Source organism: Temnothorax longispinosus, chromosome 10 (assembly GCF_030848805.1).
Source record: "Temnothorax longispinosus isolate EJ_2023e chromosome 10, Tlon_JGU_v1, whole genome shotgun sequence".
In the NCBI taxonomy this organism is placed as follows: Eukaryota; Metazoa; Arthropoda; class Insecta; order Hymenoptera; family Formicidae; genus Temnothorax; species Temnothorax longispinosus.
In genome coordinates this window covers 1,223,231-1,249,119 of record NC_092367.1, presented here as the reverse complement: position 1 = coordinate 1,249,119, position 25,889 = coordinate 1,223,231, and the positions used below count along the sequence as shown (strand labels likewise).

The 25,889-nt window shown below is 40.3% G+C and overlaps 1 protein-coding gene and 1 long non-coding RNA gene across 3 annotated transcripts in view; one reads left to right on the top strand and one right to left on the bottom strand.

Annotated features, from left to right (window-relative positions):
- LOC139820086 (uncharacterized) overlaps nucleotides 1–25,889 on the top strand; it is a 95,490-nt gene that overhangs the window by 57,220 nt on the left and 12,381 nt on the right. The gene's annotated exons all lie outside the window — the stretch shown is intronic.
- Nucleotides 546–25,889, bottom strand: LOC139821154 (protein FAM151B). Of its 2 annotated transcripts, none has more exons than XM_071791987.1 (5): nucleotides 25,817–25,889; nucleotides 5,243–5,383; nucleotides 2,645–2,874; nucleotides 2,412–2,557; nucleotides 546–1,895 (listed from the first exon to the last, which is right to left on the bottom strand). In XM_071791987.1, the coding sequence occupies exons 2-5, from the start codon at nucleotides 5,373–5,375 to the stop codon at nucleotides 1,499–1,501; spliced, it is 906 nt and encodes a 301-aa protein (XP_071648088.1). In that variant the 5' UTR covers nucleotides 5,376–5,383; nucleotides 25,817–25,889; the 3' UTR covers nucleotides 546–1,498. The 2 variants fall into 2 exon arrangements, with proteins under 2 accessions (XP_071648088.1, XP_071648086.1); XM_071791985.1 differs by lacking the exon at nucleotides 25,817–25,889 and adding an exon at nucleotides 14,884–15,210.

Below are 25,889 nucleotides of genomic sequence, written 5' to 3'. Positions count from 1 at the left end.
AACGGGAACATTCCGCGCAGCCGGTATAGCTTATGAAGAAAGCGGGTCTTTGTAATAGTCTTTACAGCGTCATAAAAATGGAAACGACAAATAAAGGTTTAAAAAAAAAACGGTAGTTATCATGTATAAACAGAGCGCGGTCTACTCTAATATTCAATGTCACACAAATGCACATAAATCTACCGCGCTGCTAGGTAAAATCTAGACATCAGCATAAGAGAGAATGCCATTGTTACAGCGTACGATTATTCCTTCTGACAAATCTGTTAGATTACTTGTAGCGACTACGCGTCGGGTATTTGCATTCCATTTTCACAGGTAATTATATACGACAATGGCGCAAGCAGGCGCCTTAGTGAATTAGCAAACAATAGCTATTTTGTTCTACTAATTTGTTACACATAGAGCGACACGATCTTACAAGATTGCTATCTATTAATTTTTGTAGGCTTACCTCAGGCTTGAGGCTTTATATAATCTGATCTTTATTTATTGAAAAAAATATATTCTTTTGAGGTAATTCGGGATAAATGAATACGAGTGAATTTCCTCGATAATTTTGCGTAATTTTATTGACTCATTATCAAACGCAATGCGTTCTCGCATTGTATACTGCATTTTTTTAAATCCTTTGGCTTTAATATACGTAGCTTACATAGATATACTAATATAATTTGTTGCTGCACCTAAATCGGAGATATGTTAAACGCAGGTACAGGGTGGTGAACATTACGAAGGGACATTAAACACACGAGTGTGCGCACGCACGGCAAGTAGTACTCGATACGAAATCACGTACGGTGCGCTCCTTTTTCCATTTCGCTGTACTTTGTACTTTAATAAAAAATTTCGGGGCAATTTGTCAGAGACGCGCGTCCTTCATATCGGTTGCGTGTATGTGTGGTTGCTACGTTTATCAGTTGATTTTTATTTAACATACGTATAATATAATATTAAGAAACTTTTTAGACATTAATTAACAATAGGTAAAGCGTTACTGTGTTTATCAACGGTATTAAAGTTATTTATTCTCCATATAATTGAAACGCGTTTACCTACACATACGCAGGCGTTATTTTTTTTTTACGTTACTTACTGTGTCAGATATATTAAAAAAGAAAGTTTTATACAATCGGCTTGTGTTTTGTGTGTCGTTTGAACAATTTCTTTAAGTACAAATTGTATCGGCAAAAAACGGGCATATTATTCTTTCTCGGAATAGGGAATCTCGCGTGGAAAATATCTCGCTGCGAACATCGGATGTCGTGAGAGGTATACGTCTTAAGAAATGTAGCCGATGAATCGGACGAAGAACCGACTGAACAATCGCGATGGCGATCAAACGATATTCACGGCGTGCGATCGTTATCGGAGTTCGTCGTTCGCTCGTACTTTCGTTTCTTTATCGAGAGGCCCCCCTCCCCCGCCCCCGAAACGAAGGGCTCCCTTTTCTCGAATCTCACCGCAAGTCTACGTCTGCTACTCTATGTCTTCGACCTTACAGCATCCTCGACAGGACCAAGAGCGCCAGCGACGCGCCCAAATTCATCATCACCGCGGATGTCATCGCGGACGCGCCCGAGAGGTTGAGCTTGCTCCTCAAGTCCTTCGGCACGTCCACGTAGACCTTGTCGACTCCCACTTCTCTGATCAGTTTCGAAAGTTGCGCGGCGTCGACGGAATCGCCCTCCGACGACCAGATCGTCAGGGTCGCGTTAGCGAACGTTGTGTTCTTCAACAACGCGTTTATGCCATCGATATCGTTCGCCGCGAGGCCAGCTCGTACGGGATAAGTTACCGGCTGGGTGACACGATTCTCTTTGAGAGTATCGACCATCTTCTTCAGCTGCTCCGTGGTGTATCGACCCTCGGTGATGTTGAATTCCTTTCCGTACCTGAAATATTGACGGAATCGTTGAGATTCAATCCACACATCATGCGGCTAGGCGAAAATTTACATTAGCTTTTAGTTGTTAGTATAATAGATCGAATAAGGAGAATTGAATTCTCTTTGCACGTTGCTGTATTTGTAAAAAAAAGAATGTAAAAAACTAGAATCTTATGGATCATGAAAATAGTGATTTTTTTAGTTATTGAATCTAAAGATTTTCTCTTTATTATTTATCTGCCGAGCCCTCAGACGTTCTCGTTATAATATATTGACGTCTTTAATACGACATATTGAAAGCACGTATTTAATATTGACGTGCGTTCAATATGGTATTCCATTAACGCTAAGTTGAATTATCTCCTCTCTCTCAGGGACTTTATATTTATAACCCCTTTTGTTTATAAGAGATCTTGTGAGGGTCATAATATATATTTCTTTGCTTATACGGTTGATTAATTACAAGGTTGCATATTAGAAACTGCTGTTACTCTGTTCAGCGTGCATGCCGATAGTTGTTTACCTGGTAGTCCAACCGACGGAGAGAACAGCCTCCGGTATGGTATCGTTGGCTCCTTTCAGGAAATCTTTTGCATTAAGCGGAGCGGTGGTATTAGCGTTGACCGGTCCAGCAAGAATGTCCGCATTGAGGAAAACGGGGTACTTCAACTGGACAAACAAATATCTTTTTATTTATTACGCTTGCTTAATTACGTTCCAGATAATCGAGCGATGCATTTTTATGTGTATACGCACGGCTGGTCGCAACTTTGTTAGGATAGACTTGCTGCTCTCGAAAGCCTCATTGGACTTGAAGTCCAGCTTGATGCCCTTGCTGCCGTTTTTGTTGCTGATATTGAGAAACTCCTCGAGTGACAGATCGCTCTCCGTGGCCGGCGGATGCGCCATTATTGGGATTTCGGTAGAATTGGTAGTATTGTTCAGTTTGCCCATCACGACGTCGGCCTCCAGCATCATGACGTCCCCTTTAAAAAAGAAAGTCGGTTGTCTGCGGGTACGTGTGTGTGTGTCTCTGTGTGTGTGCGCGCGCGCGCGCGCGAGAGTGTGAGACAGCAGCCGTGGTTGAGACGACCGGTTGGGCGGGAGGGTTCCGGGTATGTGCATACACACGTGTGGCGAATATCGATCACGCCTAAAGAGGCTGGAGGACTGCCGGATCCACATATCCGCCAGCGTTTAACGCTCCAACGACTGAAAACTCTGGCTTTTCCAAGACCGAAGGCGAAGCGACAGGCTCACGTCGCTTCAGAGGACCGCTTGGCACCGAAGGGACGTTTTTGCTTTGCAAAATCGCGATGGTTTTTTTTTTTACCGGGTATTAAAGCGACGTCGCGCTTCGAGACAGATTTGCGGGAGATTATGAACAGAGTGATGAACGTTCTTCCGACATAGTAAAAAGATTCGCGGAAGATTTATTAGAGACGCGCGACGGCTCTAGCGATTTTGATACGATTTTTCATAATTGAGCGATGCGCTCGGCCGCGAAATTGAACAACGAGGATCGGACTTTCGTTTTTTGTGACCGTCAGCTGCGATTACCTTGACGTCTCATTGAAATTCAGCGGAGGCGCGGATGTTCTTTTCGAAAAAACTCGCGTCAGACGTGACTGCGTACAAATGACTTATCTATGAGGATCCAGTCGTGCACGGAGGTAGAAAATTTAAATTCGAGAGTTAGGATCTTCTTTTAAAAGTTTCGCACATTCGTTCGGGATCGTCATACGAAATGCGCGCGCATGTCAAAGGGGAAAAGTGGCTGTCGAAAAACGTGAGATTGATCTCGACGCGACTTATATTTTACACGGACTCGCGCTTCGTGAAAAGCCTCGTGAAAGAAAATCTCGGGGGATGCAGGATACAGACGCGCCGCCGCGCCGCGCGCGTGAAGCTCTTTCCCTCGCTGTCGATATTTCTGGATGTGCACTTTTCAAGGACATGCCGCTATTATTTAAAGCGCGCCGATGTAAAAATACGTGTCATCGTATGCGGGTTGTGCATACAAAGGCGTCGCACAATCGGACGATATTGATATATGGGAATATCCATGAAAGTGACAAACACAAAAAGCATCGAAGGCTAGAGCCGTGCGTATGTGACAGCGAAATGCCACGTAGTTCATTAACTAATAATACGTTGACGGTCGATGGCAGTCGCGAACTCGATCGCGGTAAATTAGCATTGCCATCGAAACGCGACATTTTCGCGGAGGTTACCTTCCGACAGGTACCTCGCGACATTACTCAATATTAAATATTTATCACGTTTGTAAATAGTTTCGTGGTTAGATAGATATCTAAATTGCTTCATATTGCAATTTCAGTTGCTATTCTTTCGTCAAATCTGCGAAAGCCTATCACTGCCCGGCGATCATTTAGAAAATCTTATCGTACAACTATTATCTTTTGCAATTTTATTGACGTAGATAGCGTTAATGCTAATATTAACCCTCGAGCGATAGCGCCTCGAAAGCAAATTTCCTTAATGTCTATGAAATTATTTCTTGGATGTCGATCTTTGTGTACATCGTTTTAATATGAAATTGCAACGTTGCTTCGTTCGAAATCTCCCAAGTCACGGATTTCGCCGGCAGAGCGGAAAATTGAATAAAAAAGCAACTAAAAGTAACGTATGTCACCCGCGGGTGTCCGCTCCGTGATTAATAATAGGTACACGGTTTACTCCCAATACGCAACGAACCGTGCTAGCCGTAATTTAGATATCGAGTTAAAACACAGCTTGATATTTGAAATTAACTTCGAAGCTAGTACTTTAGTGACATAATGTCTGCATTTCGTCTCAAATTAAAAACAATGACAAATCATTGTGACTTTGACCATGACACGGCTCGGATATAATGGACAAGATGTTCCGATTATCTCATTTACATTTTTATTATTTTGACGTACGATGTAGTTAGGGCACAACGTCAGGCGACGTATGACGTTTGTTGCGTACATGTTTGCTGATTTTCTACAATCTCTCACTTGAAAAGTATCAAATTATGTTCGAAACGTCGTGAGGTTCAATGAAGAGGAATTTTTGGCCAGTTGGGTCGCTTAATTTTCGATTGTCAAATTAAAAAAAAATTTTTTGACCCGCTTTTACCTAAAAACAATCCAAGGCATGTCTATTGAAACCACGAAAACTAGGAATATCTTAGGCAATACCGACGTCGCCGGCAACGCCGGCCGCCGGCGGTATTTGAACACGCGAGAATAACCAGAGCAGCGTCGTCTGTCTCCTCACTACTCCTCAGCTTTCGAGGGCAATAAACGAAGAACGAATAGAAGTCCGGGGTCGCGCATTGTCGATCGCACTGCCCCATCGACCTACCTGACGAGAGTGCCTTCTCCAATTCCGCCATACTGTTCACAGCGTGCGCCCAGACGATCTTCGTGAGATTGCCTTTGAGCTCGGGAAAGAACTCGCTCGGATAGCATACGCGCGAGCAGTTCTTGTTGCACATGGCAGCCTCTGGAACATAAAAAAACAACCCATTGATTGTTATTATCGGGACCGCGTTTCGCATTCGCGCGCAACACACGGACTTGACCTTCCTCATCTCGGTATATTCTCGAAACCGCCGCGACCCATGACCCAATACTCGATGTAGCTCGCTTCCATAATTGAGCGAGGACTCGAGAATTCCTCGCGCGACGCGGCAACCGTAGACGACCGAGAAGCTCCTCCTATTGTGACGTTCGATCGATATAATCACGTTCATTTGTCACGTTCATTACGAGCGGCTTCCACCCCTAACCGTCGTCGTCTTAGCGGCTAGCGGCGTTTCGCGAAACCGTCGCGATTAGTTGGGAACGAGCGACCGCGCGAATCCTGGGGTCATCTCGCCGGGCGAGAGATATACATTGCTCCTCGCAACGGCGTGGATATTTCTTTCGTTTCTTTTTTATTTTTTGTTGTTTGCGCTGATTTGCTCAGTGGCACAGATAGGTACCGATTGCACGTGGAGCAACGAGTACGTACACGGTCGGCGACCATACGTAGTCGGGATGAATTAATAACCGAGTTGCGTCGATTTACGTCGTCGCGCCTTCATGGAAAATTCCACGGCTCTCTTTCCCCAGTGGATTAGATCATTTCCGGTACATTCCGGGGGCCATGTGGCGAGCAAAGCGCACGTCGAGTGACCCCTCCGAACAGATTGCGATTGGCCTTCCCGCCCGAGCCCTTTTGATATCTTTTTTTTTTTATAAACGATCAACACAACCGACTTGCGTCATAGAGGTGAGGTCCGCTAAAAAACGATTGCTTTTTATTTTTTAATTTGGCAGAGAATCTCACAAAGAGGTAAGAGTACTTTCAAATATTTTCGTAACAAATTAAATTACTACCTTTTCTCAATATTTGGATTAAAAGTTTCTGCTTTCCCCGAGAGAAAGAGAAAGAGAGAGAGAGAGAGAAGAAAATGATAAAAGTTCTATAGACATGTTATGCTTATACAATGCGGGCGTGTCATTTAAAGTCTAATACCGATATCGACCGTAATAAGAAAGTTCCAACGGCTAATCAGCTTACAATCGGAAGGCAGTGTTTGTTCCTTGTCTATACCAGCAGCTTGTGAAGCGCGAAAACTTTGCGGGGAGCCTTTTTTCCCTGCGTAGCCCGCAGGTTAGCGTGATTAAATTACTATGCTCGTTAAGTTGCTCGGAATTTATTTTCTGCAAACCTCTCTGAAAGGAAAAAAGAAATCTCGCGAAAAATCGATAACTAGCCACGTAGCCGCGCCAATGATTCCAGCTGACTCGTTTCCGGTCCAGCGATCACGGGGTGAATCCGGACTCACACCGAGCAGATAGAGAGATGCTGTGCCAATTTTTTTTTTTTTTAAGCATTAATAGCAGTCTTTTGCCCGTACATTTCCATTGCACTTTGTTTTATGCCTAATAATCGTCGTTATTTGAACATACCCGTATAGGATTGCGTATATGTCTCTGTGTAGAAATTCTACATCTTTTTATGAAATTCACGCCGCGATGAGCAAGAGGGATATCGAAAACGATACGCATACAGAGACCCCATTATTGGAAAATATCCATCATTTGTGAGAGAGCGAGAAAGAATACGTTGCATAATTTGCTTATGGCTGGAAGAACTGTTGCAGGTAAGCGAATTGCATTTGTCGAGTAATGATACCGTAACAAAGTTAGCGGCCACTCCCGGTTTAATGTAATGACATTCGTACGGAGAGTTAACGTGTGCTTAGACATACGATACCAAGGGGATGACTCAGCAAATCATATTTCAACTAGTCACGCCATGTTACATTCATTTCGATCCTCGTCGCCTGATGGTGTTTCATTTAGAAAGAGCAAGTTTTTTTTCTGAATATCTGAAAGTTTTTTCTTAGACGTCTGACTCGCTCGAGAGAAACACATATACCGTTTATAGATACGCCCCTGCGCCCCTTTGTCCTCGCCAAAAATCTAAGCTCTTCGCCCTTCTGGCAGGCATATTGCCGCTACAATGTCTTCGAAACGGCCGTTTCCGGTCCGGCGATCCCGCACAGAGACCGCACTGTGCTCGAACCGGTCCGACCACGGGGGAAAATCTCAAGAGCGGGCCTTCTTTTTTTTCTTTTTTTGTTACGAGCGGTCGAGGTCCGCTCGTGCGACCGAACGCTATGAGATCGTGGCAATTGAGCTGATCCTCGACCGAGGCTCGGGCGAACTAATCGGCCGGACGATTAATCGTCTATCTTCTTTCGAGGTGTAACGTTTCCTAACAACGCGACACGTCATTGCACCGCGTTTTCCGTGAGCTTTATCGTCGCGTCTGGAAGTTTTCTTATATCAGAAGAGATATTACGCTACAGTCTACACGATAAAAATAAACGTGTTTCGAAACGCATGCATAGTGTGATGTATGTCAGATGCCAGAAATATCTCGGTACAATAGAAGTTTCCACAATTTTTAACATACTGTTGACCTACATTGATAATGTGCTCCTATCACTTTACAGATCTTCGAGTTTTTAAATTTAAAGTTCTACGAATCTTTGAAGTTATGATTCTTGAAACTTCTCTTTTTTAAAAACAATTTACTGATTTTTGGAAGTTTAATAATCTGAATTAAATTCTTTCAATAGGATTGGCTACGAAAAATGAGTATATAATATTACGATATGTATGAGTGTAGTTATTCGCAAATATTTTAGGTATATCATTTAATACAATTCATGAAATTTTCGCAAAATATAGTAGATACTCTTTTAAGTAGAATATTTTTAGAATTCCGTTTTCTCTTATTAATTATTATAATTTAAATTATCTTCGGCAGGCATTTTCATTTTTACAAACTACGTGCTTTTTAGTCTCGCATATTCACGTTTCCTCTCGTTCACTCTTCACGTATTCGGTTATACGTTTTTCCGCTCGGTCATTTGCACTAGATTCTTATTACATAATATTACAATTTAATGATTTATACGATTTTTGTAAAGCATAAATTAGAACATTAAATTTAATTTAAACCCAAAATTAGCATTCAAATTAGCATTAAATTCCACTTAAATCTATGAATATTTCATTTTTTGGAATGGCATAATCTGTTCTTTATCTTTTAACTTTATGGACACACGTCGAATGTGAAACTGTCAAGCTGTCAGATCAAGCTGCTTTGTTGCTTTCAACGAATAACCAATCATGGTATGCGATGCATAACGCCTTTAAGTAATACGCTCAAACTGATGCATCTTTATGTATTAGGCCATTAGGATATTAACGATATATCCGTTAATGTCTTCATCGATCCGTTGAAATGTTCAACTTGTTAAATAAAGGCATGACGTCGAGTGCGTAATGTACAACTTGGTGCAATAAAACAATCATGATAGTTTCGATAAGGCGGCAATAAAACTTTGTACAAGTGGAAATACCCATCATATGTTTGCAAAATAAAACAAATTGATTTAAATTGAAAATAGAAATTCTATTAATTTTGATGGATTGATTTTAACTTCGAGGCTAAGGCAACGAATAATATATTCACTCGAGTGATGGATATATGTATATTTACACTTAAAGAAATTAGAAAAAGAAAGGAAGAGAACGATATTGCATCAAGGAAATCAATCTTCCTGGAAAGTATCGTGCTCCGTTAATAAATGACATGATATAGCCGTATTCCCCCGTATGTACACGTTGGAAAATTACAGAAAATAAAATGTTTCCTTCCCGTCCCTGCGGAATTTTGTCTTGGCGATTTCCGATATTTCTCCAAACCGAGTATCGAGCCTTATCGTGCTCGCCTCGCCGGAGAATGTCAAACGTCGTGAACGATGTATCGGCCATCCTTCAGCTGCGCAACGATTCGAGCGGCGCTTTATCGCGGTAGCTGTATTTTCTTAGCTCGCATACACCGACGCGACGGGTATCGCGAGGATATGACGAAGAACGCAACGGGAATATCGAGTCGGTGCTTCCCAGCAGCCTCGCGAACAGGCGCCGCCATCTCAACGTGGCTTGCCTTTCGCGATACAAAAGAACTCGATGCCCCTCGTAGCCCTGCATACCTACATAAAAGCATCTTTCACGCGTCACCGCGCCCCGTAGAGTTTGCAAATAGCCGCGACTATAACCACCGATCTCTCTTCCGCTTCGGAACGCGTTTTCGATGGCTCGGATCGTCTCGCCGCGGCGCGCGCGCCGGCGAGGCGGATCCCGTGCGGGTTTCACGTTTCGCCTTAGTCAGCCCCGGCTGACAAAGCGTGACTTATGGCCGCGGAACTTAAGTCTCGATCAAGGTAAGGAAATCGACCGGTCGAGAACAGCAATCTGAAATTTTGAACGTAGATATCTTGATTGAACTTTGATATCTCGGATTTGCGTAACGGAATTTCGTGTCAGTCAAGTCCAGCTCTACACGGAGATGCAGATTAGGTCGCGGATTATCTGAAACTTTTTATGGGGATCAGAGAGTAACTTTTTCGATGTAACCGATACTTCTAGTCTTTATAAAAATTGAAAAAAGTATAGTCATATAGCTTTTTAACTTTTTTCTAAATTGTATTCTTCGAAAATCGATGTTTCTGAATTCTCGATTTTAAATAATTGTAGATGTATTGGCAGTAATTTATGGCTTGATACTCGATCATCTTCGAAGACGAGGAATAAAGTTTCAGGTGTTAAAGATCATTACAAACTGTAGCGATTACGAACTGTGGCGCGCACAAACTGCGCGAATCAAGGAATGATTTATGCGCGTCATGAGACCAAATGTAACATATTGATAGGCTGATGATAAACAAATAACGCGTACCGCACGACAAATAGCTTACGGGCCACCTGCCACACTTGTTTCGAGCTGTTTAAACTTAAACTCGCGCGTGTGTATATTTCATATATATTTTTAGATAAAGTGCGATGTATCATGTTTCTCTAAATTGATTATTTCAACGTTTATCGAGGTCTCGCGTAAATTTCTGTGCTGCCGTCAGAAGTGCCACTTCGGTATCAGCAGATGTTGACCACTCGCGCGCCAGTGGAATGGACCATTTTATGGATTTACGCAATACGGAACGTATTCAATACCGTTGCGGCGTAACAGGACCAATATTAATTTAACTTACAAACAGATCGCGATTGATTTCCGGAGGGTGTACTATACTCTATAATTCGTATACCACACGCGCGTTGTATTATATTATAATATCAATGTAACAGGACCAAGGCAGGAAGAGTTTATAAAGACCTCGGATTAATGCTTCAAATCAAGGTTTAATGGTTTAGGCCAAGAAACTTTCATTGTGGATTCCGTCGAGCGTAAAAGTTTGACGAAGTTTTGGAATTTGACCTCGGCTTACACGTGTAGGATATTGATATCATATTTGATACCAAATCTCACTAGAAACTCGAACAAACCGATTAATTATGGAGGATATGGTTACCCGGGCAAATTCACAGACGTCATACACGGCGTAATAATAAATTCGGGTGATTCTTTTTTAAATACCGATCGCGACTTGACGAAGATCGAGATAGGACGGATCATTTGATGAGAATTATCTTGGCCTACAAAAAAAAAGAGAGAAAACACTATTATCAGACAGATAGGTGTTCTCGTTTTATCGTTTTATGACGGACGTGCACTGTGCTTAAGCCGGTTGCATGATAGCGTATAAAAAATTTGTTCTATCTCTCTCTATGAAATTAGATCCTTTTTATTTAACGAAACCTAATAGACCATGTCGATTCTCACGCGACAATGATTTCGCTCCAATCTCAATCGTTTACGCTCGAACGTGGATCGCGATTCACATAATCGATTCACTAAGCGTTGCTGCGCTCCCGGCTCCCGTTGCCAAAGTCAACGACCGCATTTACAACGAAGCCGGTGAATTTCCAATCTACATCTCGGTCAAATTTACGCCGGCTCGGACACGCTCGCCAGATATCGGAGAAGTGCAAGTGTACCATTTACCCTAGCTACAGCATGCAACCGAACGATGAGCGCTCTGCTCCGCTTATCGCGGATAAACACGCTTCTATCAGCGCGTATTTTTTCCATCTCATATAAACTGTATGATTTCAAATAAGCTCTGCTCAGGTGATGATCAAACAGCGACGTCGCGATGGTGATTCATTGTCAGTTTTCTTCGCTCCAGATAAGAAGAACGAAATCCTATCTCCGCGATATCTCCGCATACATAAAGTATATCTCCTTTGTCGAAATGATAATAAAACCGGTGGACCAGGGTTGTAGATTACGACACGGTCATATGGCATTGAAATGCGATTCTGCTTTGTTTCGGAATATTCCTCGATAATTGGTTTGCGAGGAGTTCAAGCATTTAAACGTTTAAATCGCGAATACAGCTTCATAACTCGCTGCGTAATAACATCACGATCCAATGCCAACTTGTTGTGTCCTTTTTTCACCGTTTAGCACGTCTTGATATAATTATTTACGACGAGTCATTGTACTCCCTCCCACCCTCCAGTTCGTACAATCAATGACTAAAGTCCTGCTTCTCGTCGCTATTAGTAAACGTATTTTGCTGCTACAGCGAAATATAATATGCAAAATTGTTTAATGTTGTTATTTCTACGTTAATGTATATCTGAGTGTACGTCATGAAGGCTTGCGACATACATCATAATATTGCTCGCGAATTATTTATGTGCGACATTGTGACATTTACGTACAACAATTGCGCAGGAAACAAGCATCTTTTCGACATTTTGAAACGTGTACAATTCTCTTGAAATGTAAATTCGCCAAAAAATACAGGGTCGTTACTAGGCTCAGATAGACAACTAACTGCCGCCTGGCTGGTCACCCTGCCTACATAATCCATTTTCGTAATGAGAAACACTTACGTCACGAGAGTTTTAATTTTCCGTAAGCTAATTGTTTGCGCGTGTCACGCGGCTGTTTCCATCTTTATCGATAATAGCCTCGTAATAATAGCGAAAAGTATTCTCCTTTATCGGTTTTAAAGACGGACGTTCCTGAATTCTTACACAAATATTTACATCTTTCGTGAAATTATCACTGCGAAATTCGTGCATATACGATCGAAATTTCGACGAGAAGGAATTATGCTAGCCCTATTTTTATATTTTCCGCCCTGTGCGCTTACCACATAAACCGCGGTCGTAGACGGGAGCAAAGTTGCGCTAAAAACAGTTTATTTTCGTACTATTTTTGCACGGCATGTAAGTTACATGCCACCATCGCCATGGTCACGGCATTAATCTATTTTTGCGGACGCTTTATAAGCAACAGCCGTGCTAGCGTGGATACCAGGATCGTAGGATGCCTTTTGAGAGGTATACCAATTGCATTCCCTTCTAGCGACAGGTATTGATACAACAGAAAAATGCATTTGAAAAATATTTGCTCCCATTTGAATAGCAAACACGATCGCGTAATTGTTTCGCTGTAGGATCAGTTGCTCCACACTTTCGTATGTCGGAAACAAGAGAAAAGTACTTTCGTACGTTAAAAACGAAGGAGTTAGGAAAATGTGCGATAGGTCTTATGACCTACTTACGGAGAAGGAAGGAGGAAGGAAAGCCAAACCGACGGAAGGAAGCCAAACGTGCGACGCTCGTGTGTACGGTAAATATTGCCTCTGTGTGTGTATGTGTGTATCCCGAAATTAATTGTGCACCCGTCGCGTAATCGAGCGGCGGCGGCTAAAATTAAGGGCTAATTTAATGTAAGACGCTAAAGGCCTGGTCGAGCACGCGGACATATATATGTCGGCCGACGTGCGTCACCGTGAGATTATTATTAGCGATCGATTGAGGGACGGATCGAGATGAGGAGGATTTATTATGTGTCACCCGTTCCGACAAGCCGCGTCCTCCAAATCCTGGGGAACCACCCTTATCAGCTTGGAAGACGGCGATTGAGTTAATCCTTTGGGAAAGGTTGTTGTTGTTGCGTATCGGCGGAGGTGTGAGCGAAAGGCAACTTAATTGACTACAATCGGCGTTAACCGAAAGTTGCTCCGACCGCTCCGCATCTCAGACCTCGTTACCGTGCTCCGTGTATAAAGTCCCTTTCACGCCCTGCTCTCCTTTAATTGGGACATTGTATGCCGCGAATTGATTTAAATTGCGAAACTTTCTATTCTACCTACTTGACGGACTTGGCTTTCCATTAAAATTATTCATTTGCTCGCCGCGACGTCGAACGTGCCGGGACATTTGAATCGACGTGATCTATAAAAAGCCCCTCGATCGTGAAGTCATGATCCACTGAGCAACTCGCTCGTCCAGGTCGGCGACGGTCCATCGTCGATTTCATTGTCTCGTCGCGAATCAACTTTCCGAACCTCGTCCGATTTCCGTTCGCGGAATCGAATAGGGAATTCCGAACGCGAGACTAAGAAGTCGCTAAGCTCTCTCGGCCAAATTTCGAAGGCTCCATCCGATTTACGCTCGGCGCAAACTTTACTCACACGACTTAACCTTCGAAGAAGCTCCTGCTGAGCAGGAGATGGCGAGGAGAGGAGTGGCGCGACAAAAAAAGAAAATCGATACGTCTATTAGAGGAGCGTTTGGTTTTTCAATGCGCGTGAGGCGAGTGCGAGGCCACGGTTTTACGCGGTCGAGAAAGATACTCCAGATCTCTCGATTTCACGATCTGCTAAGTGTCAGGCTCGTAACCGTCGTGCCAGGATGCGGCTTTAAAATAGGATCGATACACGACGTCCGGTTTTGCGGAGCTCCATTTCGAACTGCCTGCAAACGACCCAAAGACCGTTTCTCGCATGGTGATTTATATTCTCGTGCCTGGAACGTAGCGGCTGTTATATGTTCGAACATCAGCGAACTGTCAACAAACTAGGTTTTGCGCCACGTATACCGTCCCTCGAGACCGAACGAGGAGTCTCTAATATTCTTATGCGGAGCAACGTTCACCTGAGTGATATATCTTATTAACGTGCGAGACGGTGTTTCTGTTTGGAATAACGAACAACACTGACTTAATTTAATAATATATCGTCGCGAGCTCTCTCGGTATTCTTAATAAAATAACAGGAATCTAAGTCGTTCATTAATAATTAATTGACTCCAGGAAACCATCTTTTCCTCGTAATAAAAGTAAACCGTTCAACTGCGTGCAACTCACTGTTAAATCGTAGTGTTACATTATCCTCAATTTGAGTCATTTTTAACTATTCCTGTAGGTCACCACTGCTCCATTGAAAAAAAAATGTCGTCAATTTAATTAAAACAATGTTAATTTAATTAGATCAATGGAGTTTAAATAATACTGTTTTGTGTTAAAATAATAAATTTCGACAACAAAATGTTATCTTAAGGCATTGATTGAAATTTCATCCTTTAATATTTAACAGTGTTCGACTAGCACAAATCCGTCTTTATATCAATTTATTTTTGGAGCACGATATGCGAGACATAATATTTACCCCGTTCGAATAATATCCTAAATATTTGTTCCAAACGTATAATAAAACGACTGCGTTACATCGAACTTACGGATCACCGCCAGCAGTACAATCGTCGCGATCGTGGTACTCGCCATGGTCCTTCGTCGTCGAAATCTCGATGGGGCGGCCGACAAAGGAAGGGACACCGGGCAGGCGTGAAAGAAAAGTAATGACGGTTTCAGAAAAACAGAGAGTGTGTGTGTGTGTGTGTGTGTGTGTGTGAGAGAGAGAGAGATACACAGCGCGGAACAACCCGGCTCTCCACCAGCTCTCGACTAGACACCCGGTCAACTCGGCAGCCTCGAAACGACTGACTGTCTCCACAGGAGCGGAGCGGAGCGGTCGGCCGATCGTCGAAATCCGGGCGCACGTAATGGCATGGCACGTACAGCCCGTCATATTTCGCGGCGCCGCAACGCCGCAGCCGCAACGCTGCCGCCGCGCCGCGCCGGTACACATGTGCTCTCGCCGCCACGTCTTCGGGGCGGGGGAGCTCCGTCTCAGAGCCTTCTCAGAGCTCAGAGCGTGAATTGCGAAACGCAGACGGAGACGACAATGCGGATCGACGACGACGGGGAGAGGGGGGGGGAGAAAGAAGGTAGAACGTGGGCGGAAGGGCGACGCGTGGATCGAATAGAAAATCGTTCCGAGACGCAAAGGGTTACCAGAGGATCCGTTTCATTGTCACGAACTCTTATCGCGGCCTCGACGCGGTCGGCGCGGGATTTCCGCGTGGGACGTTTTTGCGATGGATCGCCGTTGATGTTGTACTTGCGCAACCGGAAGGGGTGACGCGCCATTGCGGAAATATCGGGCCTCCAGATAGGTAGAGCGTAGACTGCTCGTCACACGGAGGGTTGCGAGCGGAATATTTGCATCCGGGGGTTGAAAGCGCTTTCTGTATGCATCGAAAGAAAAAAAGATCCGGTTTTTTTTCGGACACCCTTTCGCTGACATGCCGGTTGAACTGTACATTGACGGTAACGGCTTTATCCTGCCCCACATGAACGGGGTAGAAAATCACGCGAGTAACGTAGTACAAATATGCATGCTTGTACTGTATTGGACAATAGAAAAAAAAAGGTATCCAAAAGCTGTCAAAGAATCACCTGTATAATTGAAGGGTACAGAGGAAAAACGATCAAAGTCCACTTTTTGTCGAAATTAATCTGATCATACTATTTTGTGGTATTTTCAAAGAACTTTCATAATTCTTATCTGTTTGATCAAGAACAGTTACAATTCATTGGAAACAAGGCCGAGAGATAAAAGCTATCATAATCCACATGCTTGTGGGGAAAAACCATCAGAATCCAACCTAAATCCAATGTAAACATTAAGTAAACACTGCATTCTGATATTCATTATCTAATACTTTGTTCAATTGATATCCAAAGATATCTGATGTCTTGAAACTTGCGTTTTTCTCGAACCCTCAGAAATTACTCCGGATAGACTTGATCGTTTTTCTCCTGTATACCCTTCAATTCGGTTTTAACATTTTTTTTTTTATTAAGCGGTATCCATAATTAATGTAGAGAATCTAAGCCGATTTTTAATACTTTTTGAATTAAAAAAAAGACCTAAATTTGAGAAAGTTATAGCTTGCTAAAGTTTCTTTGATGACGGCAACTTCAAAAGGTATGACGTCATTTCTTATATGAAGTATGGCGTCACAGCACACTTTTGTGTACTATATTTTCTTCAGTTTTGAAGATATTGCAAAAATTCAAAAAGTTTACAAAGAAAGTATGCCATGATTTATCAGACCGCTTAATAAAAAATATTCATGTTAAAACCGAATTGCAATTTGTAAATTCTTTCCTGTAATACCTCACTGAAAAAATCATATTCTACATTATAGAATAATCCGATAAACTACAGAGTATTTCCCACTAAAATAAGCGCCAAGTACAATATCCTAAAGGTGAAAGGATTTCCCTCTAATAGGTAGTATAATGAAATATTCTAATGAATTAGAAAATACCAGATACCTCTAATATGAGTAAGTAGCTTAGTAATAGAATATATTCTAATAATATAGTATACATATATCCTTTAAATGTATTAAGAAAGGGTACCCTTCTAAGAGTTAAAATACAATGAAAGAAATAAGGAATTACACAGAAATTAGGAATAAAGACTTTAATAAGATAAGGATATTCCTTATTCTTATTTTATTTAAATCTTTATTCTTAATTCCTGTGTAGTTCCTTACTTCTTTCATTGTATTTAAGCTAAAAAGATGGAAAGAAAATACAAAATGCCAAAAGTAGACAAGTGGATTATGCAAACGTATTTTGTATAATTCTTATATACAAAATATCTGTCAAATAACATATAACTCTAGAAACGTTAAAATAAAAGATACATGAATCACTTATACAAATAATCTTACAACTACAATATATGTCTAAAAGTCACATAAGTGTTCCCATCAGACCCCACATGAGCAATATATTTTCATTTTCATCCCTGTCTTTTTGTTGATCTTTACTGGCTTCACACTGAGCCCTTGGTCTTGTTTCCAACAAGATTTTACGTCTAAAGGCATGCGTCACTGACCAATTCGCCAACAATTGAGGCCAAGAATCCCGGCTTTCATGTCTCAGACATGTGATAGCAGTCTTTATGGCAGGGTGATTGCTATTTAAAGGCAAAATTTAATTCAGCGCCTACTAATAATTTCTATAATTACGCTACAACTTTTTTAAAACACTATGAATTAATTCCTAAGATAAATAAAAAAATACTCAATAGTATTATAATTGTGGTCTAGTTTGATTCTAGAAATATGTGAATAAAAAGAAAACTTTACCTTCTAGCTTACCCGGGTTAATAATTAATCTTTGTCCTTTCCAGTGCCTCCGAGACACATTGCACTGAAGAAGAAGAAAGGTGGAGGGTTCCAGCGTCCTTCTTTTGGAGATTGTATTTAATATTTTTTATTTTATTAGGTAGTTTACCCTGGGGATTTTCCTATGCGTTGTGTCAGAAGGAATGTAATAAATAGCCTGCGAGATAAAAGAAATTTTCACTAAGATTGCAGTTGTTTAGATACATTGACAATAATATTTATAAACAACAGTAGTTTACTGGATCTTTAGAGGGAAAAAGAACACAGTCTCTTCTTCACAATTTCTGCATATTCAAACTGGGATGGTCTGCAATTCCACAAAGAGTAAACATTAACTTTTATGAGAACATATACTGGACCAGCTAACACAGATATTCCTCAAAAATCATTATTAGTACTTACACATAATTCACTTTCAACATCTCATGAACTACAGCATTTGTTATTGAAGATCGATCCCTCTCATTTAGCGTCCCTTTCAGCTTGTAATTATCCACCGCTGCCTCTGACTTTAGGTCATAAGTCTTTAAAAATGTTTCAAGATCCTGAAAACATAAACAATAATTAAAAACAGACAAAAATTAAAGATGTGCAAAGTAATTAAGAGAGAACATATACACCAATTCTTTCAAGTGAGCAAGGCCCTTAAAAGTAGCTAAACGTTTGCTTGGTTCATAATTTGACTTTAATCTGCTCCTTTTTTAACCAGATGTTGAGTATTCGCTCTCATTGTCAGTGTCAGATTGTGCTGATATTGAGCTCCCAGCTCTGGAATCTTTAAAACTCCCAGTTTCCGAACTTTTAGATATTGTCTCTTTTTTCTGAACGGCCTTAAAAACAGAATAACACAAGTTACAAAAATAAAAAACGAAAAGCTCCGTACCATCAACGTACTGAGCAATTTGACAAGTTACTTGGTTAGCTGATTTACCTATTATAAAAATAGTATTGACAATAGGAAAACATTAAAAAAGTCAGACTTGGTAGATTAGCATGGAACTCCTTAAAGTTGATAGTATTTTTCATAAAAGTTGTATCGTATCATGTATGTGTATCATGATTCATGATTATATTATATTATCAACAACAGAGATACATAGCTCATGCTGAGAGTGAGATATCACATGCTAGACGAATACTTGTTTTGGTATAGTTAGTAGTTCTTACCTGATCAGTTTCTTTACATGACTCGACTTGCAACACGGGAAATAAGTTTTCCTCCTCATTCACAAACTCACTATTTTGAATATTTAAAATAAATATCTCATCAATGTCTTTCAAAGTTAAGCTCTCTGTATTTGTATAACTCTCTTCAATCTATGACAGAAAATTTTTATTAATATGTACAAACATAGAAATAATAACATGTATTTGAAAGCTAATACTTCGTAAAATTAACACACACGACGCGTAAATATAAAATGTATATAGCTAAGAAAGCAAAGCAAAATGTTGTTTTAAACGTAACAATGGACGTTAAATAAGATCAGAATTTCTTTGTTTCTTTACAATATTGAAAGAAATACATTTATATTATTAACCATTAAAAAATACCAATAAATATCTTCTTTTAAAGCAAAATAGAATGGTCATCAAAATGACAACTACGCGTTAACTTTAATGTTCCTGATATCTAATGTTAGTTCTCTAGAGTTAACGAACACCTCATCGCCGATGATCTTGACCTTGTTATATATGTTATAAGAATGTTGATTAATGTTTACTTTGTTTTAATTACCGGTCTCATACCATTAAAACACGTACATTAATTAATATCCTTGCAACATATATAAATTAAGGTTAAGGCAAAGTATCCGTTAATATAAATAATTATCCACATGTATTCATGCATGATACTATAATATACCTTTGCTGATGCGGTATTCTTTTTTAGATTTAACAAGCTGTCTTCGAAGTCTGCCCGAAGGCCAACTTCTGGGATAAGTTCTCTAATCAAATTTTGCGTGAGAACTGTCAATCTCCGCATTGAATTTATTTTTTCGTCTACAGCAAATAATCAAACATGCAATACATTTCAACAAAAGCAGCAAAATACATAATATCCCGCTCAACAATGTAACTGTAATATAATAAAATGTGATACTTATGTGATACTCACACTTACATACTTTCACAAGAATTCCAATTCGTACTTACTCTCAAAACGGCTGATTAATTCACATAAATTATGCTGAAGCAGCTACTCTTTCACTTCTTCTATTTTTTAAGAACAGCACTAGGTTACGTATCAGATATCACCACCGTATACTACAGCGCGGAGCGCGAGCAATATACGAGCTTGCGTGAGCGCGAGTGTCATTTGACCCCGCATTAACCGATCACCGAAGTAGCATTTTAAAATATTTATTTTAGAAACTGTTCTTAACAGGAGACTTTTAAAGAAGAATATTCTAAATTTTTTAGAATATTCGATTAGAGGAAAGCTTTAGAGGGTTTTGTTCTAAAATCAAAAATATGATTTTTTTCGGTGTGATGTATAAAACACGTCCCGGAATACTCTTTAATCGCGTCGCGTAAAAGAGTCACGGTGCGGTCTCGCTTCGCGTGTACTTGGCGCGAGACACTACCGTGTCTCTTGATGTATGATAACATGACGCAATCTAAAGTATGATTATGTATCTATTTCATTTGTCGATTATTGTCAAAATAATTATTATTTCGACTGTTGCTATTATAAAGCTGTTACGATAACGTTACGATATGATTCGTAAATGAAATTTTTTTGTGGAGACTTAGAAAACACGAGAAATCGATGGAACAATAAAAGCAATCAATCGCCTCGTGATAAGAATGATGTTCTATCAACACCGCATTCAATTAATTCTGTGGTGCATTAAAGGCGACACCCTTACGCGACTTAATCGATTGAAACGGCTTTGATGGGGTTTCTGAAAGGACGGGACCGACAGTTTGCGCGTCATGAGCACAATGAAACGAGTTCACGTTTGTTATTGCCGTGTTGTTTTACGCCGTCCAGCTCGCCGTGGCCTGTGCCCGACATGTGTTCGGTACAGGATCCCCAAACGAACCATAAATGCAACGACGGGGGTCGTTCTCGTGGCTCCCCGTGCGGCTTGGTGGGGTGGTGAAACATCTGCCGAGGGCTCACGACCGAAGGGCCAGGGCGTTTTAAGCACCAATCTTTGTAAAACTTTTATAATGGAACTCACCGTTCTATTTTTTTTTTTTTTACGACAAGAAATTTCTTCCATACGTATTCTAGCTGAACGAAGGTGGAAGAGTAGTTGAAGAAAACGTTTAACATTTTTGCTCACGTAAATCGCGGATGAATAATTTACCTTTCCGAAAAGTCATCACGTTTTTATCGCGAAAGAAGACGGTTGAGTTTCTTGCTTGTGACTAAGAAAAGTGTATACTCATTTTCCTCGTTCTACTCGTTTATCACAATTGTTTTAATTATCCAAGTTGGTGAGTGTTCGTAGCATTTGTGCATAAAGGAGCGGTTTATAATCGAAAAGATGCCATTCTGTAAATTGCATTAAAAAAATGATAAAATCCTTGCAAATAAACGGAATTCAGGGAAATCATATAAGTTTATGAGCGTTATCTTTTCTAGGATTTAGGAATGACTATTTAAACATCGCATCTCAAGTTATCATCAAATTGTTATTCACAACATTATCTTGAATCATCTGGTATCACATGACAAGTTTATACAACACGTCAGACGTGTAATAATATTTTGTGAAAAAAAGAACTGATTATATATATCGTCTTGCCGTGCTGACAAGAACAAATTTACAGGGTGACGCTCCGAGTGTTTTACTGAATTCATGATTAATTGCTCCCTGATGTCCAGCACGCGATTCATAATTGAATAATTATATATTAAATGCTCCAATAACTCGCACGTGCGTATCTCTCGTTTCTAGGAAGAAGCTATAATAATTATTCGTGTTGTGTGTGGTTATGGTAACGAAAATAAAACCATGATTATGATGAGATAAAAGTCTAATCCTTTGACATACATACAACTTTAATTTAAATACAATTAATTAAATATTTAATCATATTTATGCATTTCCCGATCTCCACGGCCTACATTTAGCAATATTATTTATTTAAAATAGGTTCGTAATTAATTCAAGTGTCGGATATATTCTTCTCTTAAGGAGGCTCTTACCTCGATCATAAAACGACAGATCTTTATGAAATTAAATTATGTTGTAAAGTGAACCACAACGAACCGATGCCCAAAACTTTAGCATAGGTTGACGATAAAAATTTAAAAAATATCAGTATTGAAATTCGCATTTTTAACACAGGGCATATGGTAAACACTAAAATTTTTATCGGAAGTGATGTATTTTCTTGGCAAGTTTGCGAGCCAGGTAAACAAAAAACTAAGGAATTGTAGTTAAAAGAATAATCTTTCTAATGATAAGAAGAAAACTTGGTGTTGACGATGAGTTATAAAAGATATTGTAGTTTTAATATGACGTACGACAGGTTAGGCGAATGATCTTCCGAGTGTCAAAATCGCGCGAAGTTTCTAACCTCACTTGCACATGTCTTTTCTCTGCGCTGTATGGTAGCGGCATAATTATTCTCTCGCGCATTGACATTGCAACCTTTATTTTCGAGAATTTTCCTTTCATTTTCCCTCTCAGCATTCTCACGTTATATCTTTCTTTTGGCTCCATCTCTTCATCGCATCAATCGCTACAACGCTACACGGCTACACCTCACTTTAGCTGCAGACTGCTACAGACGACGTTGTAACACGCGCATGTTATTATTCTGCTCTTTAGCACTGACGTAGTCAACTGACTTATTGTATAAATTTTAATATTTACACTAATAGAACATATAACTTACTCTTACACTATGTAAAAATCATCATTTATTTTTTTATTTAATTTTCCGATAATTTTATAACCAATTATTAATGATAATTTTTCGGTTGCTACATTGATTAGAGCAGCCGGGTAAGAGCCTCCTTAACGAGATATCCGTTCGCAAGGAGGGTACAACCGTAATTAATTATTGTCCACGTATATGAATTGGCACGACGGGTCAGCGGTGTTAATGAGTTAATTTCACAAAACGAACGACACGCCATTTTTTTGCAGAAGGGCGACTTATTTATTTAGCTCTGGAATTGCGGCCCTTTTGTGCCTCTTAAAAAAAATGACGTTTCACTCCTTATATTAGAGAAACTCTTCCCTTTAGATCTCGTTGCCACGTAGGTAATGTTTGCTCGAAGTTCGTGCGAGCGACATAACGAGCCAGTATGCGTCATTGATTACACTCTTGCTTCATTTGATAGCGCACTCGTAACGGCGCAGTTAATATTGTATGCAGAAAGATTAAAGATATATGATATCCTGCATCTCTCGTTTATGCAATTTTATTTTTAGAATAGTCACGGATACGCTGCACGTTTCTTTATAATATTCGCGGCTGTCACTTTTAATTAGCTTGATGGACCGTTATTTCAATTACGAGAAACATTCAATTTTTTACTTAGAAAGTATCTCCGGCAGTATCGCCGCACTGCTTTAATCTTTCCGGCTGTCACGTCAAATTAGATTACGTTTGGAATTTTCCAGAATTCTTTCTCTGTAACAACGTTTGGAATGATCTCCCGCAGGTTATGAAAATGTTTGGTTTACGTAAAAAAAAAATGTCATTTGCGATACATATTTATGCATTTTCCGATCTCCACGGTCTACGTTTAACAATATTATTTATTTAAATTATGTTTATAACTAATCCAAGTGTCGGATATATCCACCTCTTAACAAGATAATCGTTTGCAAAGGATACAAACACAATTCATCATTGTCCATAGTGTATGCATTGGCACGACGGGTAAGCGGTAAGGATTGTTCTGTGAGGATTGTTAATCCTGCCGATGCGTGCACCTTGCGAACCTTTCAAGTCGTTATCTTCCGGCTAGGCTTTAGCGCCGTGATAAGGTACAGAGATACGGGTTCCGCGAGACAATAGCGAACGCTATTCTTTGTTACTCGCCGAGAGACCGAAACTTTTTCGCTTCGCCGTCTCCGGAGCAAGGAGACGAGCTCGCTGTACATCCGCTTTAAAAAGAACGTTCCGTGCTCGGTCGCGGCAGGCAGACGTGACAATTAGACGTTTCAATTTTCGTTCATACGCTAATCCCATCGCAGATTTCACTCGCCGGTGCGGAAAAACAAAGAGCACGGCAGAATTCGTTCCAGTGAGTTGATCAACGTGGAATTCTTATGATAGATAACGTTTGAAGAAACGCAATATAGAACGCGAGTTTTTTATTTCGATCCCCTTCCGTGCGGCGGAACGTTTTAACTCTTCGCTAATTAACGGGACACGCGTTACATTAAGTGTAGCATTGTTTCCAATTATGCAAATGATACGCTCTATAGCTATGCTGATAATACGTAGAGATAGTCGCGTAAGATAATGTTTCACCTCTTCGGACGTGTGAGTTATTTTCATTGCTTTATCACGGGCGGATGAGAAGCATTATAGGAATGATTAACGAGAGTCCATTTTGCGAAATAATATTCAAAAATGTTTTCGCTCCTCAATGATCCGCATATCATTTGGCATCGATATTTTCCGCATTGCGCGCACGATCTTGTTCGTCTTCTAAAACCTCTCTACCTCGCGCGCGCCTCTCGTATCATAACTCTTGACAGCGGTGTGCTCGCTTGGCGGCTCGTTTGCGTATTCAACATTCAAAGTCAACAATTGCGTATGCATCGCTTTAAATACGCGATTTCAGCTCGCCCGGGTTATACGCGCGTGCGATTCGCGCGCGCGGTAAGCCGGCTTAGCTGCCTCGCGAGATGAAGAAAAAAGAGAAAAGAGAAGAGAATATAATCTGCACGCCGCGAGTATTGCGATCTCCGCGCGTCGTGCCGCATACGTGTTCACCGCCGTCACTGCCTCTCCTTCATTCCGCTTTGTTTCACGCACGTGTGCGCATTTTGTCACGCATCGGGAATTGAATATTGACGAAAGATGTTTCCCTATTGTCCTTCGTCACACGCGTTTTTACGCGTGGAAAGCAAGTAGGAACGTTTATAACGCGAGTCTATATGTCCGTACTTATTTAGCACTTGCTTGAATTTCGTCTCAGGAACGTAAACAAGATGCACAGCGACTACCTGTGTATCTAAAAAAAAAAATCTAAATTAATCACTCTGTTAAAACTCGGCCTGGGTCTTTACAAACAATCTTGCTGTATATACCTTGCAATACGAACGAGTTATTTTAAAAAGGGGACAAAGGCGAAAGAGGTAAATCGATAATTAATCTTCTGCGAAGAATAAAACTCCCACGCCTCTCGCCGTTTCTATCTCTTAATAAAGCGATAGGCATAAGCGATTTTGTATAATTTATTTATCGAGAGATTGTATAATAACAGCAACATAAAATCTTGATTATTGAATTTTGCTAATAAGATTCGTCAATAGTTTATTGGGATATTAAATATAATTATATTTAAAGAGAATGTGAATTGTATTGAAATTAATTAAATAACAAATGTGTTGGTAAGTGAAATGTTTAAAAAAGCTTTTAAGAACAGCACGGTTACTGTTAATTAATTCGTGGATTATTGATAATTTTTAAAGATTTTTATAGAAACATGTGAATATATACGTTGTAGTACTCGTGCACCGGCCATTTAAAGCTCAGCCTTAAACGTTCTGTCTTATTCTAGTTTTGTATTCGGGATTTAAATATGAGATAATATTATTTGCAAGCGTATAATTAACAAAGTATTGAAAAGTACTGAAAAAAAGAGGAGAAATTAGAGGTTATATGCGCCAAGTAAAGATTATTTTAACAATCATAAACCATAATTTATATTGTGTTGTACATTTCGGCAGTCGCTCCGATGTGCGTGTCACCGCGCATAAATAAACTCAGCAACTTCTCTTTAGAGATGCGATTCCTTAAATAATTCATTCGCAGTCACGGGATTCGCGATGATCGATAGTAGGCATATGAGATAATGCTCCACAAGTTTTTTATCAACTCGACGTTTTACTTCTGGACTTGTTCTCGACACATTTAAGTTTTTCTTTCATAAATTCCTAAATTTACGCGATGACAATTAACGTAATCTTATTACTTGCGCACGATGCGATGCGGCAGATCCACCAGGTCGATCGGGATTATGCAACTAATTGTCGCAAGAGTTTAAT

What these genes read in the sequence shown, in the direction of transcription:
- LOC139821154 (XM_071791985.1), bottom strand. Translation starts at nt 14,929, where the DNA reads ATGGCGAGTACCACGATCGCGACGATTGTACTGCTGGCGGTGATCC. An exon ending in GGAGAAGGCACTCTCGTCAG is followed by an intron (nt 2,875 to 5,242) that starts GTAGGTCGATGG and finishes TCTTTTTTAAAG; the next exon opens with GGGACGTCATGATGCTGGAG. An exon ending in TAACAAAGTTGCGACCAGCC is followed by an intron (nt 2,558 to 2,644) that starts GTGCGTATACAC and finishes TTGTTTGTCCAG; the next exon opens with TTGAAGTACCCCGTTTTCCT.